General features: G+C 34.9%; 2 protein-coding genes and 1 pseudogene across 3 annotated transcripts; all 3 read right to left on the bottom strand.

The window, feature by feature from the left end:
• Positions 1 to 1,636: 1,636 nt before the first annotated feature.
• LOC110635989 (uncharacterized) lies at positions 1,637 to 5,911 on the bottom strand. 2 transcript variants are annotated; one of them, XM_021785494.2, is made up of 3 exons: positions 4,875 to 5,911; positions 2,385 to 2,470; positions 1,637 to 2,029 (listed from the first exon to the last, which is right to left on the bottom strand). In XM_021785494.2, exons 1-3 carry the CDS (start codon positions 5,061 to 5,063, stop codon positions 1,939 to 1,941), a joined length of 366 nt encoding a protein of 121 aa, XP_021641186.2. In that variant the 5' UTR covers positions 5,064 to 5,911; the 3' UTR covers positions 1,637 to 1,938. The 2 variants fall into 2 exon arrangements, with proteins under 2 accessions (XP_021641186.2, XP_021641187.2); XM_021785495.2 differs by having other exon boundaries at positions 1,637 to 2,087; positions 4,875 to 5,905.
• A 224-nt stretch (positions 5,912 to 6,135) lies between these two features.
• LOC110636001 (receptor-like protein EIX2) lies at positions 6,136 to 9,450 on the bottom strand. The gene has a single exon (XM_058137849.1). The coding sequence runs from the start codon at positions 9,390 to 9,392 to the stop codon at positions 6,492 to 6,494; it is 2,901 nt and encodes a 966-aa protein (XP_057993832.1). The 5' UTR covers positions 9,393 to 9,450; the 3' UTR covers positions 6,136 to 6,491.
• Positions 9,451 to 12,283: 2,833 nt separating this feature from the next.
• Positions 12,284 to 15,147, bottom strand: LOC110636002 (receptor-like protein EIX1; annotated as a pseudogene).
• Between the last annotated feature and the right edge of the window lie 1,822 nt (positions 15,148 to 16,969).

Below are 16,969 nucleotides of genomic sequence, written 5' to 3'. Positions count from 1 at the left end.
CATCTTTAGTCATAAATTTTTCATATTTTATAATTAATCTGTGCTAAGTGATTATGTTGTAAAGAAAAATAACAATTAACAATATAAATAAAAATATGTGAATTATTATTATTATTATTAGTAACACTTAATTTAAACATTTCCTTCCCAAAAAAAACTTCATTTTTAGTCAAGATCAATTTATCCAACTCTAAGACAGCATTAATCCCTTTATTACATAACAATTTACAAACATTAAATTTTTCCTAACATCAGGAAAATGTAACATATTAATAAGAAAAGAGGCTTCTTTCCAGAAGTTAATGACACTGAAACACCACCTTTTCCTAGCACTTTGAAAATAATAATATCTTGAAAAAGTCTTTTATAAAAGTCAAAAAGGTTTATTCCCTGTTTATTCTATAGCGATATTTCTTAAAGTAAAAATTAATAAAATAAGACTAAAAGAGTTAAAAATAAATAAATAAATAAATAAACTCTCATGGACGGTTCTTGGCGGACCATCTCATTCACTGGGCTATTTAAAACCTTTTCTTTACGAATATAACAGAAGAAAAAACTTTAGAAAGAGCCAACAGAGAAAACATGAATAGGGAGAGCAATTCTCTTTCGAATCCGGTTTGATTCGTCGATTAATTTTTCTTAATTCTGATATTATGTGGAGCGAAGACAGAAATTTTCCCGTCTTAAATATTTATAATTCACTCTGCATGATGACATATTATTTATATTATAATTAAAAAATGTAAATAAATTATTTTAATTATATTTAAAACTTATATTTTAATTTATAATTTATTTTTAATAAATAAATTTATATTACATAATAATAAATTAAAAAAATAAAAAAAAATTAAGGAAAACTCAATCCACTCCTCAGTGGCCTTGACCATAAACTCTTATGAGGTACAAATAAAAGAAAGCAATTCTCACCATCGATCCGTTGGTTATCATTCATAGGAAGAAATATCAACCGCATATTTGTTGGAATCACCACCTTTCACTGTCTGGGCAAAAAATAATAAATGAAGAACAATAAAAAAAGGCCATCATTTGGCACCTAGCCAGCTGACTGTTCTCGGTTTTAGGAGTTTCACCCTCTTCACTGGAGCGCTCTTATTTAAAACATCCAGTCTTTCAGCCTCTTCATTGAAGCAGCCTTCATCCAGACCATTCCATCTTCCAAGTTTCTGATCTATCTTCCCATCTTCAGAACAATTAACTTCCAAGTTCCTCCCAGCAATACATCTCAAGCAGTTGGAAGTCATCGAGATCCATTTGAGAATTTTTTCTTTCAAGAGATTCAACCACTTCAACAAAGCTGCACTCACTCATTCCATTTTGTCTCTACAAAATCCTCATCTTTTTCACTATTCTCTGACATACGCACCTTATGAAGTTGAAAAGAGGAGGCTTTTCCATATCCAAAACGTCAATGAGCAAGTATTGACATTTGTCCTAGATTTCTTTTTCAATTTCTTGACAGGATTCCTCTTCTTCACTTTGGCACTTTCAAAACTTTAATTCATTTCCCCTGACTTGGAAAGGGCTAAGCTCACCAATAAAGGATGTGAGAGTAAGGAACTGATAAATGGACGAACTGAAGATGACAGTAACAACAAGAGAAAGAAAAGAGTTAAGCAGAACAATTCAGGGTGATTAATTAATGAGCCAGAAATCTGGAGAAGGATTACAATGAGTTCTCTAAGGAATGATTCAACAATTAAGAAAAGAAGAAAGATAACAAAATTCATAGCAGAGACTATCCTGCTATTTCCCCAGCTCTCCCATTCTGATCGCTTTTTAAATAGTTATTTATTGCACCTTCTGGCTCATGCGCCTCTTCCTCCCCAGGAATTTCAGCCAACTGAAATCTTGCTTTGCGGGAAAACTTTGCTCTCCTTTTGGAACCTTCTTTGGCCTTCTAGGATAAACCAATCAGCCCTGCGCATTCCTTCTTGCCCTTTTTGCTGCCTTATCTTGAACTGTGTCTCCGACAGGATAATTTTGTGATCTTTGGATCACAATCCTCACATAACCATACCAAAGACTCATCAAAAGTTTGTGGCAATGCATCTAAGCAATAGCTGGGAAAATATACATATAAAACCAAATGTTTAGCCAACATTATAGAACTGCTCACTGAAGATTAACACTGCAGCCCCCACCCCCTCTCTTTTTTGCCTTCATTAAAGAGTTGAGGGTAGTAGGATCCATACTCAAATATACATATATAACCAACTAACCAAGCATTGATGCTTCAGCACTGTTTAAGTTTCATATTTTGTTATGCATTGATCTTTAACACTTATAAGGCCCGTGTGGTGTGCAACACAGTTCTGCCAATATCACAAATAGATCAAATGGACAACAGTGCCACTTACCAATGCACAGCATAAGCCTGGCATTCATGACAAAAAATCAGTGCCTTGGAGAAGCCTCTATCACCACAATTCTGACAAATTGTCACCTGAAAAAATCAAATACACAGAATGAGTTAATGCAGCATGTTTGTGCAATTTCAAGAAGAGTTGACATCTAAATAGTTTAACGGACAAGCACCCAAATCAAACATCACCCAAATTACTCCCTCATAGTAAAAATAAAACAAAATGCTAAATGCACAAAGTATTAGATAACGCCACGAGTCATCATTTAATCTGGAAAAAACTCATCCCACTCAAAAATACATCAAATTATTACCAATCTATGAAGCAAGAGATGACACAATTTTAAATTCCTTTCATTGTTATTGGGTCAACCACTAGGAAGTTAACAAGGGACTTCATAAAGATATGAAATGGTTCCTTAGTGAATTAAACAAATAGTAAAATTCAACAAATGAAGCACATATATGTCAATTGACAGATGAAACTTCATATAAGTTTGAATGAACATGATAAAGGTGCAGGATCAGAAAGAGATTGCAATCCTCAAATGCCAGCAACAATTTGATCATAAAAATTTCAAATATTCTTTAATTCTTAAATGAATATTCTTTGGTCTTTTCCTCACAAGTGCTTTTGTAAAAGCCTCCAACTAACATTGGATTCCACAACTGTCCACTGAACTACAAGAATGCCTGTCAGTTTCCTTCTTGCTTCTGTACATAGATCAGCAGCCCATAATAATTGTCCCTTCTTAACCAAATTTGTCCACTGTCATCCTAATAAAAGACAACAATACAATAGGAACGCCCAACCACCTTACACTCTTCCAGTGGAACAAGCAATCACAATACCATAACAAGACATAACCTCATGGTTTCAAATGTGAAAACCTCCCTCATGGTTTCAAATGAGAAAACCTCTCATTCAATTGCAGTAAATTGTTCACTTTCATGGCCTCCAGAAAACTATCTTAACAAGCTAAAACCTTAGCATCACTAGACCAACCAGAAGAACCAGGCTAAATCCAAGCTTCGTTGACCAAAGAAATTCATCTAGGAACCTCAGATCCTTCTCAAGAATTCTAAACAGCATACCGCTAAAACACCAAAACATAATTGCTAGTCACTAGGTATGCTTCTTATGCTTGCAGTCTATTCCAAATCATTCTGAATCCAATGCCCAAAAGTTTTCCAGCTTGTATTTGCACTCCAGATTTTCCAAGGGAAGGATCAGATGACGAATAACAATATACTTTCACAGCGGTCAATGTAACCACAGAGTGGTTTAATTTGCACTGCATATTTTCCTAGGGAAGGATCAAATGATGAATAAGGATACACTAACATAAAGGTCTAAGTAACCACAGAGTGATTTTAATGCCCATTAATTACCTTCCACCAGCACCCCCTCTCCCTCCCCCCTCTTCTTTTCTCCCAAGAACCAAAAAATAAATTAAATCATTCTCAAAATTGGGAATGGACCAATTTTATGCCTTAATGAGAATTTCTGAGAACATGACATTGTTGAGCTCATTTAGCCTTCTTTGGGTATCAATAATCAAGATTCAGACACAAAATCAAAGTCCCATATTATGTACAAGATGCTTTAAGTCCAAATATTCATTTAGAATCTACATATACTCCTAAATGCACTGCTATATCAGATATAGAGAAGAGAACACTCTTCGAGACTAAAATTCTACCACTAGCACCACCTTCTACAGATAGGCCAAATGTCTCTCACTTTCAGAACCTTTACGCACTATGAAGCAATTTCCGAACAGCAGCATTAATTTTCACACACATACACCTAAAAGATTGCACCTTTACTGGCAAGTTTGCACGAAATTGTTTGATATGCAACAAAACAAACGAAATTCAGGGGACCGAATTCCCAGAATCCACAATCCAACACCAGCCACATACTCTCATTTACACCGAACCGAAACCAGAAAACCAAAAAACTGAAATCATGTAAAATGCTAACCGAACCAAACCGAATTAAGAGAGGAACCCAATCGGTTCGGTTTGAAACTGACGGTTCTGTATCCCAGATGCAATGAAGATGCCAAAAGACCGATGAAATGCAGAAGAAAAAAAGGGGTCGATTTAGGCACCCTTCACAAATCTAATACCCAGATGCAATACAGAGGTAAACAAACTCCATGAATCAAACAGAAATAGAGGCAAAAAAAACTACATGAAATCAATACAAAAGAAAGGGAAAAAAAATACAATAACCCATAATCAATTACCAATCCATGTTCAATTTCAACAAATTCATTCAACAATTAAATCTCATACAAATTTAACCCAGCAATAAACATTCAACAAGCAATTTTTTCAAACAATGCAAATCGACACAATTGAAAACCCAACAATCCAACATAACCCAGCAATCAAACATAAAACCCAATTGCAAGCTGAAAAAAAAAAGAAAGAAAGAGAAAAAATATAACAGATCAAACGATTTGAGAGAAATTACGTCGAAGTCCATTCGCTTGATTCCAGGGGCAAGGGAGGCTACCGGTAGTTGGGATTTGTTGCCCAGATGGAGAGAATCGAAACGGCACAAGTGGGAGTCGTTGACTGACTGGTCTGAGCCAGGGGAGAAGGCAAGGGCGTGTGTTGAGGTGACCGAAGACATGCAGGTAGCAGAGTGAGATTCGGACATGGTTGTCTTCTATTCAGTAGATCCAATCTCAGACAGGGGAGGAAGAAGAGGACGCAGGGGAAGACATGCAGTGTGATCCGAGAGGCTGAGGTTGAGACGAAATTTTGGAAGAACAGAAAGATAGCGAAGGGGGAGGTTAAAAGAAAGAGCTCTACCGACCAAGAGAGAGAATTGCGATACATGGGAAATTAATCTCTATTCCCGGTATACCACCTCACCTAGATGGGGCTGGTGTTCCAAACCAATGAAACCACTACACGTCAATTAATAATATGAGTCATAAATTTTATTTTAAAAAAATAAAAAGCTTAATAATTTAACGCCATTACAGAGATAACTCCGTTGAAAGTCAATTTCTCCGCTGCTAACAATTTCCTTTATTCCCTTGGCTTTGTCTAGCAGTAGAGCTTTGTGACAGGCTAGGCCATCCAGAATCACAGGATCCATTACTTCTTTGAAAATTTTGCACACCCAACCCCCTACGGTAGCCCTGATGGCTATGAGCGATGGCTGTCACCGATCCTGAATGTTACCTTTTTGCTAACAGCTCCATCAAAGTAAATCTTGATATAGTTAGGGTTCCGTGAGGTCCAAGAGGCAGCAGCCGATTGTCTCTCTTTATTATCTGAGGACAGGGAGCTCTTGAGCTAGCTTAAATCTTGACATAGTTAGGGTTCGGTAAGGTCCAAGAGGCAGCAGCCGATTGTCTCTCTTTATTTTCTGAGGACAGTGAGCTCTTGAGCTAGCTTCTGAGGTTCAATGAAGTCTTCGTTATGGCTGATAGCCTTAGAAAGAGTTGATAAGGGAAGGTTTGGCGATTGAAGGTATACATATTCCTTCTCTTCTAATGATGCCAAAGAAAAAGACGAAGAGATTGACTAATAGCAATAGGTATTTATCTCATTAAATCTCATAGTAATTATTTTAATTATCATTTAACAGCTTATATTAAATAAGTTCTCTTATTTTAAATAAAATAACCCTTCATATCAAACCGTATGTACACTAATAAATAAATTCTTTACGCCTTTTAATTTTAATTATAATTTACATAAAATTACTATTAAGAAAATATAATTTTTTAAAATTATTAATAATTTAATTGGCCTCCTCAAAAATAAACCTCTTAGTCTTAGCTCCGCCACTCATTATAATTTGAATTTCCAATATTGGAGAAGAAAACATAAGCAAAATGAGGAGCAACAAGCATGATATACTAAAGGAAGCAGCCAATGCACACGTGCAAATGTTTCAGAAGCACAAGCAGCACTAGCTCATAGCTTTAAAAAACAGAGGAAAGAAGGAAAAACTGGGAAAAAAAAAAATCAATAGTTAAGACCATACAGAATATTAATTCATAGTAAAATTTAAACTGACAGAACAATAAAGATGTCCACTTGGCAACTATTTCAGTAGAAGGGATGAATCCTAGCTATGAAATTTCTGTTGCAATCTTCTCATGTACACTGCTTTTCTCACATAAACCCAATCTCCCAATTTGTCCAAGGCCTGGAAATACGCATGTCTCCAAGAACGCTTTAACAGTAGAGCGCCAGCAACTACCCAAAAGCCTACAGAGAATCCGAGCCCCATGCCAACATAAAACCATTTCCTGTATTCATCTCCATCTTCGTGATTATATTGGCCATCATGTTTGCTTTGTGATTCTTGAATATTGTCTCCTGGGCACTTCTGTAGAAGAGGTAACCCACAAAGTGCTGGATTATTAGAAAATGAAGAAGCTTTGAAGCTCTGAAGTTGGGTGCTTAATGGAATTCTCCCTGACAAATTATTATAGGACAAGTTCAAGGTACTCAAAAACTTTAAATCAGCCATGCTAGGAGGAAGTCTGCCTGTTAGCTGATTTTGAGACAAATCAAGCGATTCCAGTTGCTTCAGACAACCAATCTCTTCAGGGATTGCACCACTCAACTTGTTATACGACAAGTTCAGTTGATTAAGTTTTGAGAGGCTTGACATTTCCCTTGGAATCTCTCCTTCTATTTTATTTCTTGAAATATCAATTATCCTAAACATTCCAAGATTTTTATCTAAGGTGTACTTTTTTCCCTTCCAAAGAATCAATGCCGTGTCAATATAAGAATCCAGAGGATACATCATCAAACCAGGCTGTGACAAAACATAGTGATCACCCATGGTTGCAGTGGAAATCCCTTCATACATGGCTCTTAAATTTTTCAGGCAGTGTGGTATGGCTCCATTGATGTTGTTTGCAGAGAGGTCCAAGATCTGAACATTTGTCAATTGGCACAGTTGCAAGGGTATGTTTCCATGGAACTGATTGGATTGCAAGCTAAGAAATTGCAAAGATGATAGGCTTTCCCCAATCCAAGTGGGTATGTTTCCGGATAATTTGTTACCACTCAGGTCAAGGAATCTCAACCTAGTGCAGTTCTTTAAGGACAAAGGTATTTCTCCCAAGAAGGCATTGTTTCCTAAATTTAGTGTTTCAAGTTTCGAAAGCAAGCCAATGGAAGCCGGAATTTTGCCAGACAAATGGTTATTGGCCAGATTCAAGAAAATTAGATCTTGCAAATGCGTCAAACGATTAGGAAGCACTCCAGAAAATAGGTTATTTGAGAGGTCAAGGTAGATCAACGGCTGAGATATTGCATCACCGTTAGAGGAAATAGAATTTGGTTCCAAAAATTTTGCTAATGATATTTCCTTTGATGAAAAGAGAGGCACAGGCAATGGACCATACAAATGATTAGAACTCATGTCAATTACAGGGAAATATGAAAAACGGAACCGAAAATCTGGCACCATCCCACTCAAATTGTTTTGGGAAATATTTAAATAGAAAGAATCGAAGGACAAGTTCCAGAACCATTTGGGTATGGAATCAGAAATTCCAGCGTTAGAGATGTCAAGCTCTGTGTAATTTTTCTGACTCTGAAGCCACTTAGGAAAATGAGGTCCCATCTTGCAGGATCTAAGATGTATTTTATATAGATGAAAAGGAGGAACCCAATGAAGACTTACATTCCAAATGAAGGAGTTCTCGGCTAGTGACAAGCCTTTCAAATTGGACAAATTTAAGAAATGGTCTTCAGAGATAACCCCATATAGTGAATTCCCACTGAGATCTAATATTCTGAGCTTTGTCAGGCGGCCAATGCTTTTGTCTATGGTACCATTCAAGCTATTTGTTCCAAGATTTAGCAACGCCAAAGACGAAAATCTTGTAAGATCAGGTAATGTACCTGTAATTTCATTTCCATGCAAGTTTAAAGCCTCCAATGATTTCTCAGCGCATCCAGATAAATTTTGGATCAAGTCAGGAAGCTGCATCTTGAGATTGTTTCTCATTAAGTATAATCCACGCAACTGAGACATATTTCCAAAGGATTTTGGTATACCACCAACAAGTGTAATGTTGTCAAGAGAAAGCCATTGAAGAGAAATCATGTTCCCAAAAAGGGCAAGATCATTTGATCCTGGTAAAGTGTTAGAAGAGAGGTCAAGTTCTATGATATTTTGACTGATATTTGACAACCATGTTTGTATTGAGGGAATCACCAGGTCATTATAAGAGAGATCGAGGGTTGCAAGAGATGAAGAAGAATTTATAGGGGAAAGAGTAAGAGCAATCCAGTCCTCAGAGAAGCAAGACGATAATATCAAGCTTTCTAGGTTAGGCAGCTTGTTAACTATTTGCAGCCAGTCGTTGGGCCTATTAAGGAGATTGCCACTGAGATCAAGGAAACTTAAAGATGAAAGACCAAAAAGCCACTCGGTGTTTCTTACATAATGAAAGTTATTATAACTAAGATCAAGAAACTGTAACCCAGAGAAGTTCCCAAGGGAAGAGAAGTTGAGAGCAAGATTAGCGGTCGAGAGAGACAGGTATCGCAATTTGGTGAGAGAAGAATTGTTGAGTGGAAAGTGAGTGCCACCAAAATCATTGTAACTTAAATCCAAGTAAGCAAGATGTCTGAGTTCAAGCAAGGAATGGCTTATCTTACCTCTCAGCGGCGTGTCAATAATGTCATTGAAATTGAGATCAAGCTCTGTAACGTGACCAGTTTTGTGGCTGCAAGAGATTCTTTCCCATTTGCAGCAATCTCTTTTATCTTCTCCTGTCCCCCAAGAAGAGAGAACACCACCATCGTCAATCAGGTCACCTTTGATCCTAAGGAGTGCCTGTCTCTCCCTTTCTATGCATCCAATGCCAGCACCACCGCCATTTCCATTTCCAATTCCTGTGTTCAATTGAATAGCTGGTTTCATGTGCACCAAAAACACGAACACAGTACACATGTAGAGTTCTTGCAGAGATCTCTTACGCGTTATCATCATGATCATAACGTTGAAGATGATGACAAAATTTCAAAAGCAATTTGGGAACTAATTGCTTGGTTGTGTTGTGAGTTTTGGGAGGCAATTGCAGGTTTTATAGATAAAATGCAAGCCAACATTTTTTTTTTTTTTTTTTTTGAGAACAAAATGCAAGCTAACATTTTAATATTATTCAACGTAGGAATTGGGTATGAAATTTTAAAAAGTGATATGACTTTCAGTGTTTAGAACAGATTTTCAATCAACTTGCTTGTCACTTCCTTTACCCTCTATTGGAGGCCTTGTGGGTGTTAAACACGCAGCTGATATAAATATTTAATATATCCATTTTACCATCATTATTTATATGATAATCAAATTTACAAATTATAACACGTTTTCAATCAACTCTTGCTTTCCGTCCTAATGGGTATAAAACACGCAGCAGACATAAATATTTCTATTTGGACCTACCCATTTAACTATTGAATCCAATAACAGATAACTATTGTTTTCAATAATTAATATATATAATAAAAAATAAATAAATAAGATATCAGTTAATAAGAAGTTAATAAGAAGTAACTCTAAAAATGATTGATACAAATTACAGTTTATAAATAGTCTATCAACTATCAACATTATTTTTAATAGATTTGTAAATAGTTTGATTCACTATTAAATTTTATGAGCGATCAACTGCATACAAAACGTCAAATAAATAACTTTTTAATTCAACAATTTAAATTATTTATGATATTAGTTGATTAAATTGCAAGTTAAAATTCAATATTATGTGTTAAATTTTTAAAAGAAAAATCATTATACTTTCAAAATGATTCAAAAAAATAATAATAAAGTGTGTCAGGATAAATTTTATCTGAATCAATAAATTAAATATAAAATTTATTACATGTAAGAAAATTTAATTATTCAAATAATTGAAAAACTTACTAAAATATTTAATTTATTGTTTAAGAAAAAACAATTTTCATAGCTATGAACGTATTGTTGTTTGTTGAATTTAAATTTTTATTTTTTTAATTGTCTTTATTTGTTTTCAGAATTATATTTGCTTTTTTTAAGTTTTTCTTATTTAAAGTATTCCCTTTCATTATTTCATATTTATTTTTATATTTTTGATGCCTAAAAATATTTTTGAAAAAAATTATTATTTAATTTTTATATTTTAATAATATTATTTCTATTTTAAAAAATATATTATTTAATCTCTTTATTTTTAATATGTATCTAATTAGTTTGTCTTGTTAACTTTTTTTATTAGTTAAATTAATCAAAAAAGATAGAATAGTTATAGATAGCAATTGAATAGTGAATGAATTTAAAATTACGAGAATTAAATTATTATATTATTAAAATTATAAGATTAAATAATTAAGTTGAAAAAAAAAATTACTTAACTAAATAATTCACATATTAAAAGAGTAGATAGTCAATAATATATTTTTTAAATAAAAATATTAAATAATTAATTTTATTAAAATATAAAAATACTATTTTAAATAGTAATTTTTCCTTCTACATGAGCTTAATTTCCAAGAGAAAGATCGACCCAACACTGGGCCTAAAAACCTCATGGCTAAGCCTTTCATTTATGAAGCGACATCGTTTTCCCCTCAACCATTGCTCACATGCAACCGCACCATTTTCACGTTTCTCAAGTAACTTCCGCATCCAAAGCCATGAATGAACCAGTAAGCGGCGGAGATAACAAAATAACCTCTCTCTCTATACTATAGCTAATAGATGCCAATCTCTGTGCATCTCTAGGCCTCCCATCTCCAGATCCCCGAAATTGGCATCACCCATTAATCCAAACTGACGTCGCCAATCTCTTCACTCACTTCCCCTCAAAATCCCGTCAATACCCGCAACATACCAGTCACCAAATCCCTTCCATTTGCTTCCAATTTTATCTCCTCTAACCTCAAAACCACGCCCAATTTGTCAAATGCCTCAAACCCACTTCAAGAAACAGTTCCAAAGTCCAATCCCTCATGAAGAACCTCTCAGTTTCCGAGCAAGTCCTCATAGGAGCTGGGGGTGGTGGCATAGCTGGAGCATTTATTTAGAGGTTATTTGGCTCAACAGTTAGATAAATATAAATTAAAGTATTTGATAAAATTAAAAATATAAAATCGATAATTGATGAGTATTGATATGATAACTGTCAGTTGCATACTGTCAGTTACAATTTATATCAGTTTTAACTATTTTTTTTGACTGATTTGATTTTATTTTTTATTTAAATTTTATTATTTTTTTTATTTAACTTAAAAATTAATATTATTAATATTTTTATTTTTTTTATTTATAATTTTAATATTTTAATTAACACATTATAATATTATTAAAATATTTTTTTAATAATATAAAATATAAATTATTTATTTATTATGAAAAAAATATATTTTTCATATTTAAGAACTTAAAATTAACTATAAGTTTTTTTTTTATCAACAATAATAATTATTTTATTATTTTATAACTAAATTTTTAAAGTTGTTTAATTATTTTTTAAAAAATTTAATTATTTTTTATTTTAATAATAAAATAAATGATAATATAATAAATCAATAATTATATACTTATTTTAATAATATAATAAATAATATAATATATTAAATTAATAATTATATATTTAATTTAATAATAAAATAAATAATATAATATAATAAATTTATAATACTATATTTATTTCAATAATAAAATAAATTATATGATTTATATTTTATTAGTCATTTTACATATCAATACAAACACAATTTTATAAAAAACTTAATATAAATAAGTTATCATTGGCTACTAATTTTCAGTTACCCAAAAAAAAAAAAGAATTAACAGAAAGAATCATAGAGATGTTACCTTTGCAGCCATTTTAGAAGAAATAATAAATTCTAGCTAGGAAATTTCTGTTGCAATCTTCTCAGGAAAACCGTTGTTCTCACATAAACCCAATCTCGCTTGTTGTCCAAGAGCTTGAAATGAGCATGTCTCCAAAAACGCTTTAAAAGTAAAGTGCCTGAAACTGCCCAAAAGCCCACAACGAATCCGAGCCCCATGCCTGCATAAAACAATTTCCTGAATTCTTCTCCCTCTTCTTGATTGTATTGGCTAGTATGATTGGGTCGGGAAACTTGAATATTGTCTCCTGAGCACTTCAGTGGAAGAGGCGACCCACAAAGTGCAAGATTACCAGAAAATACAGTCTCATTGAAGCTCTGAAGCTGAGTGCTTGATGGAATTCTTCCTGGCAGATTATTATATGACAAGTTCAGGTATTCATAAAGTTTAAATCAGCCAAGCTGGCTGGAAGTCTGCCTTATAGCTGATTTTGAGACAAATCAAGTGATTCCAGTTGCTTTAAACAACCAATCTCTTCAGGGATTGCACCAGCCAACTAGTTACTCGACAAGTTCAATTGATTAAGCTGCGAGAGGCTGATATTTCCCTTGGAATCACTCCTATTTTATTGCTTGAAAGATTTATTATCCTACATCTTCAAAGGTTTTTATCACACATGCAATTCCTTCCCTTCCAAAGAACCAATGCAGTGTCAATATAATGAGCCATCAAAGAACCATCTTCTAGTTCTACATTAATATGTTCATGATTGATGGTTTCAGTTGAATTCCTATCCGCCCTGGCTCTTAAATTCTTGATGCAGTGTGGTATGGTTCCATTGATATTGTTTACAGAGAGGTCCAAGATTTGAACATTTGTTAATTGGCACAATTGCAACGGTATGTTTCCATGGAACTGATTGGATTGCAGGCTCAGATATTGCAAAGCGGTTAGGCTTTCCCCAATGCAAGTGGGTATGATTCCGGACAATTTAATTCCACTTAGGTCAATGAATCTCAACCTTGAACAGTTCTTTAAAGACAACGGTAACTCTCCCGATAAGGCATTGTTTCCTAATTTTAGTGTTGCAAGTTTCGAAAGCCAACCTACGGAATTTGGAATTTTGCCAGACAAATTGTTATTAGCCAAATTCAAGAATACTAGATCTTTCACAAGCATCAAATGATCAGGAATTTCTCCAGAAAATAGGTTTTTTGAGAGGTCAAGGTAGATCAACGTCCTAACTATTCTCTGACCTTCAGAGGACATATATCTTGTGATGGATGCTAGCTTTGAAGGAAACGGATGCAATGACAATGGACCTTCCAAACGATTAAAACTCATATCAATGGTAGGGAAATAATAAAGATGCAATGAAATATGTGGCACCGTCCCACTCAAATTGTTGTGGGAGATATTTAAATGGTTAGAAGCAGAAGAAAAGTCCCTGAGCCACTTGGGGACAGAATCAGAAATTCCAACATCAGAAATATCAAGCTCACAATAATTTTTCTGAATCTGAAGCCATTTTAGAAAATGAGGTCCCATATTGCAGGATTGAAGATATATGTAATGTAGACTAAATGGAGGAACCCAATCGAGACTTAAATTCCATACGAGAGAGTTACCAGAAAGAGACAAGGCTTTCAAATTGGACAAATTTAAGAAATGATCTTCAGAGATGACACCATGTAATGAATTCCAACCAAGGCCTAATACTTGCAGGGTGGACAGGAGTCCAATGCTTTTATCTATGGTCCCGTTCAAGCGATTGTTCTCAAGATCTATGATTCTTAATAATGAAAACTTTGTAAGATTAGGCAACGGACCTGTTATCTCATTTCCACTCAGGCACAACTCCTCCAGTGATTTCTCTGTGCATCCAGGTAGATTTTGGATCAAGTCAGGAAGCTGTATTTTGAGATTGTTTCTCGAATAGTGCAAACTACGCAAGTGGGACATGTTGCCAAAGGATTTTGGAATAACTCTCACAAGTGAAGTATTAGAGAGATCAAGAATTTCAAGAGAAATCATGTTCCCAAATTCAGCTAGAGTTGAACTTTGTAAAAGGTTATGAGAGAGGTCAAGTTGTATGATATTCTGACAGATGTTTGACAACCATGGGTATATTGAAGGAATCACAAAGTTATTGTTAGAGAGATCGATGGAAGTGAGAGATGAAGAAGAATTGAGAGGGGAAAGAGTCAGAGGAATCCCATCTACACGAACGAAAGCATAAGAATAGCCCCAAGCTTTCTAGATGAGGGAGCTTGTTAGCTATTTGCAACCAATCATTGGGCCTAATAAGGGGATTTCCACTCAGATGAAGGAAACTTAAAGAAGAAAGACCATGAAGCCACTCAGTGTTTCCTAAATCATGAAAATGATTATGACTCAGACGAAGAGACTGCAAGCTGGAGAGGTTGGCAAGCACAGAAGAGATAGTTCCAGCAAAATTAGCATTTGAGAGGTCCAAGTATCGTAAGTTGTAGAGGGAACCATTGTTATCAACTGGGAACTGAGTTCCACCAAAATCATTACTCCTTAAATCCAAGTAAGTCAAATGTCTGAGTTCAAGCAAGGAATGGCTTATCTTACCTCTCAGAGGCTTGTCAGTAGTTTCATTGAAATGGAGATCAAGCTCTGTAACATGACTAGTTCGATTGTGGCAAGCGATGCCTCTCCATAAGCAGCAATCTCTTTTGGCTTCTTCTCTCCCCCAAGAAGAAAGAACACCATGGTCATCAATCAAGTCATCTTTGATCCTGAGGAGAGCCTGTCTCTCCCTTTCTATGCATTGAATACCAACATTTCCAACTCCTGGGTTGAATTGAAAGGATGGTTCCGTGTGCATTAAAAACAGGAGCATGGTAAATACATAAAGATGTTGAAGGGATCTGCTACTCGTTATCACCATGATCGCAATGATGGCAATCAAGATAAGAATTTTAGAGCAATGAAGACCGATCTGTAGAATTAGTTAGTATTGTTTTGACTTCTTATAGCTCAAGTGCGAAGTTCTGATGAGGCGACACCCTTTTTTCTCGTCAGTCTCTTCAATTCGCACCAAGAAAAAAGGCAGTAGTATTATTGGTGATGGGGATTTATATTGTCATAAGGGTTAGGAAAAAGATCTTGGAAATGATAGGAATTTCAAACCACGTTTTCAACTCTGCATCACAAATTAATTCTTTGTCTATGCTTCAAATTTTCAATTGATATATATATATATATATATATATATATATATAAACTGAGTCTAAAAAAATGGAGAAGAATTCCAGTTTTCTTCCAAAAAAAATAATGGAGAAGAAAATAATTGACTACTACCAAGTTTATAATATAATAAACTTGGAGCATATAATAAAGGGCAAAAAGAAAAGGAGAAGTAATTTTATTTTTGCCTGGACGCAGCTTTTTTTTTTTAAATAAATTTTATTTTGCAGGAAAACTCTGTCCTAAATCCTTGAAGCATATAAGTACACGCATAAACAGAATTGCAGAAACAAAATCTCTGCCCAAGAATTCATATGCTAAATCCTTTTGATAGTGCATTTTTTCAGAAGATGTCTGAATTAGGTTCACGATCAGTATTAAAAGATATTGTTCAATGTTTACCAACCCAGAAAACTGAACTACAAGGGGAGTAGCTCCACTAGTGGAGGTTAGGGTCAATGTCTATGAAAGAGCTCTGAAATAAGGGGGCACATAAGCCCAAGAGTGTGTTCTTTCAACCCCAAAGCCTAGGGTTGCTGTTGCCATTGACACCTGATTCCTCAGGATAGCACATGAGACCGTCCCCTCCTCCAGTTTTTCCCATCGGAGTTATAGAAGGGGAATACCCGTAAGTTTTGAATCGCCAATGATCAACAACTCAGAAAGATCAACCCGAGCCTCGAGAACAGGATTTGAAGGCCTAATTTGGGAGTAACTGACCCACACCTGAATCAACTTATTGGCATCATTGTACTCAATCCAAGCAGTAATCTGCCTTCCATTTTTGAGATCAATCCCTCCTGATACTGCATCAACTGAAGCAAACGATACAAATGTGTTGACATAAATTCCAACGTGATTACTATTGATATCAGAAAGGGAAAGATCAGAACTTGCATCAAATTCCACAGCGATGAATTAATCTTGAGTGTTAGGGGGCTCCTGGAAGGCCCATATACCCATCAGATAGACTGAAAGATTCGGCATTAGAGGTAATCAAGAACGCCATATCATCACCAAAAGGACACAGTGGAGATGAGATAATGGAGAAGGAGAAACGGCAAAAGAAAGATGCAGTCATATTGGTTGTGGGATCGAAAAATCGAATTGGGGTAGATGGAGAGATCTTCCAACCCAGAATAAGAAGAAGAAGCAGAGGAGAAGAGAGAGAAAGGTGGGTGGGAGCAACCGTGTTCTTGACTGATGCTAATGGCATTGTTTCCAAGGTGCGCATCTCCATAGACAGTGACATCGTTTGCTGGCAAGAAAGGGATGGAAAGTGAGAGGAAATTGAAGTTAAAGAAGAGAAAGAAATTGGCCCAGAAAAGAAAAGAAGTGTATAAAAATGCATTGCAATCAAGTAAAAAAAGAAGGATCTTGATTGCTGCATATGAGGTTTAGCAAATATTTCCTGAAAGAAAGAAAGAAAGAAGAAACCCAAATTGGTTTTTCTTGTTTATTTGATGTTTCGAACCAGAATGTTTGGTTCAGGATTTCGTTTCTCTAGATGGATTCATTAGAGG

Source organism: Hevea brasiliensis, chromosome 16 (assembly GCF_030052815.1).
Source record: "Hevea brasiliensis isolate MT/VB/25A 57/8 chromosome 16, ASM3005281v1, whole genome shotgun sequence".
Classification (NCBI taxonomy): Eukaryota; Viridiplantae; Streptophyta; class Magnoliopsida; order Malpighiales; family Euphorbiaceae; genus Hevea; species Hevea brasiliensis.
The sequence above is the reverse complement of the archived record's forward strand: the minus strand, read 5'-3'. Positions and strand labels throughout refer to the sequence as shown.

What these genes read in the sequence shown, in the direction of transcription:
- LOC110635989 (XM_021785495.2), bottom strand. Translation starts at nt 5,063, where the DNA reads ATGTCCGAATCTCACTCTGCTACCTGCATGTCTTCGGTCACCTCAACA. An exon ending in TCAAGCGAATGGACTTCGAC is followed by an intron (nt 2,471 to 4,874) that starts GTAATTTCTCTC and finishes TGATTTTTTCAG; the next exon opens with GTGACAATTTGTCAGAATTG. An exon ending in CAGGCTTATGCTGTGCATTG is followed by an intron (nt 2,088 to 2,384) that starts GTAAGTGGCACT and finishes ATATTTTCCCAG; the next exon opens with CTATTGCTTAGATGCATTGC.
- LOC110636001 (XM_058137849.1), bottom strand. Translation starts at nt 9,392, where the DNA reads ATGATCATGATGATAACGCGTAAGAGATCTCTGCAAGAACTCTACATG.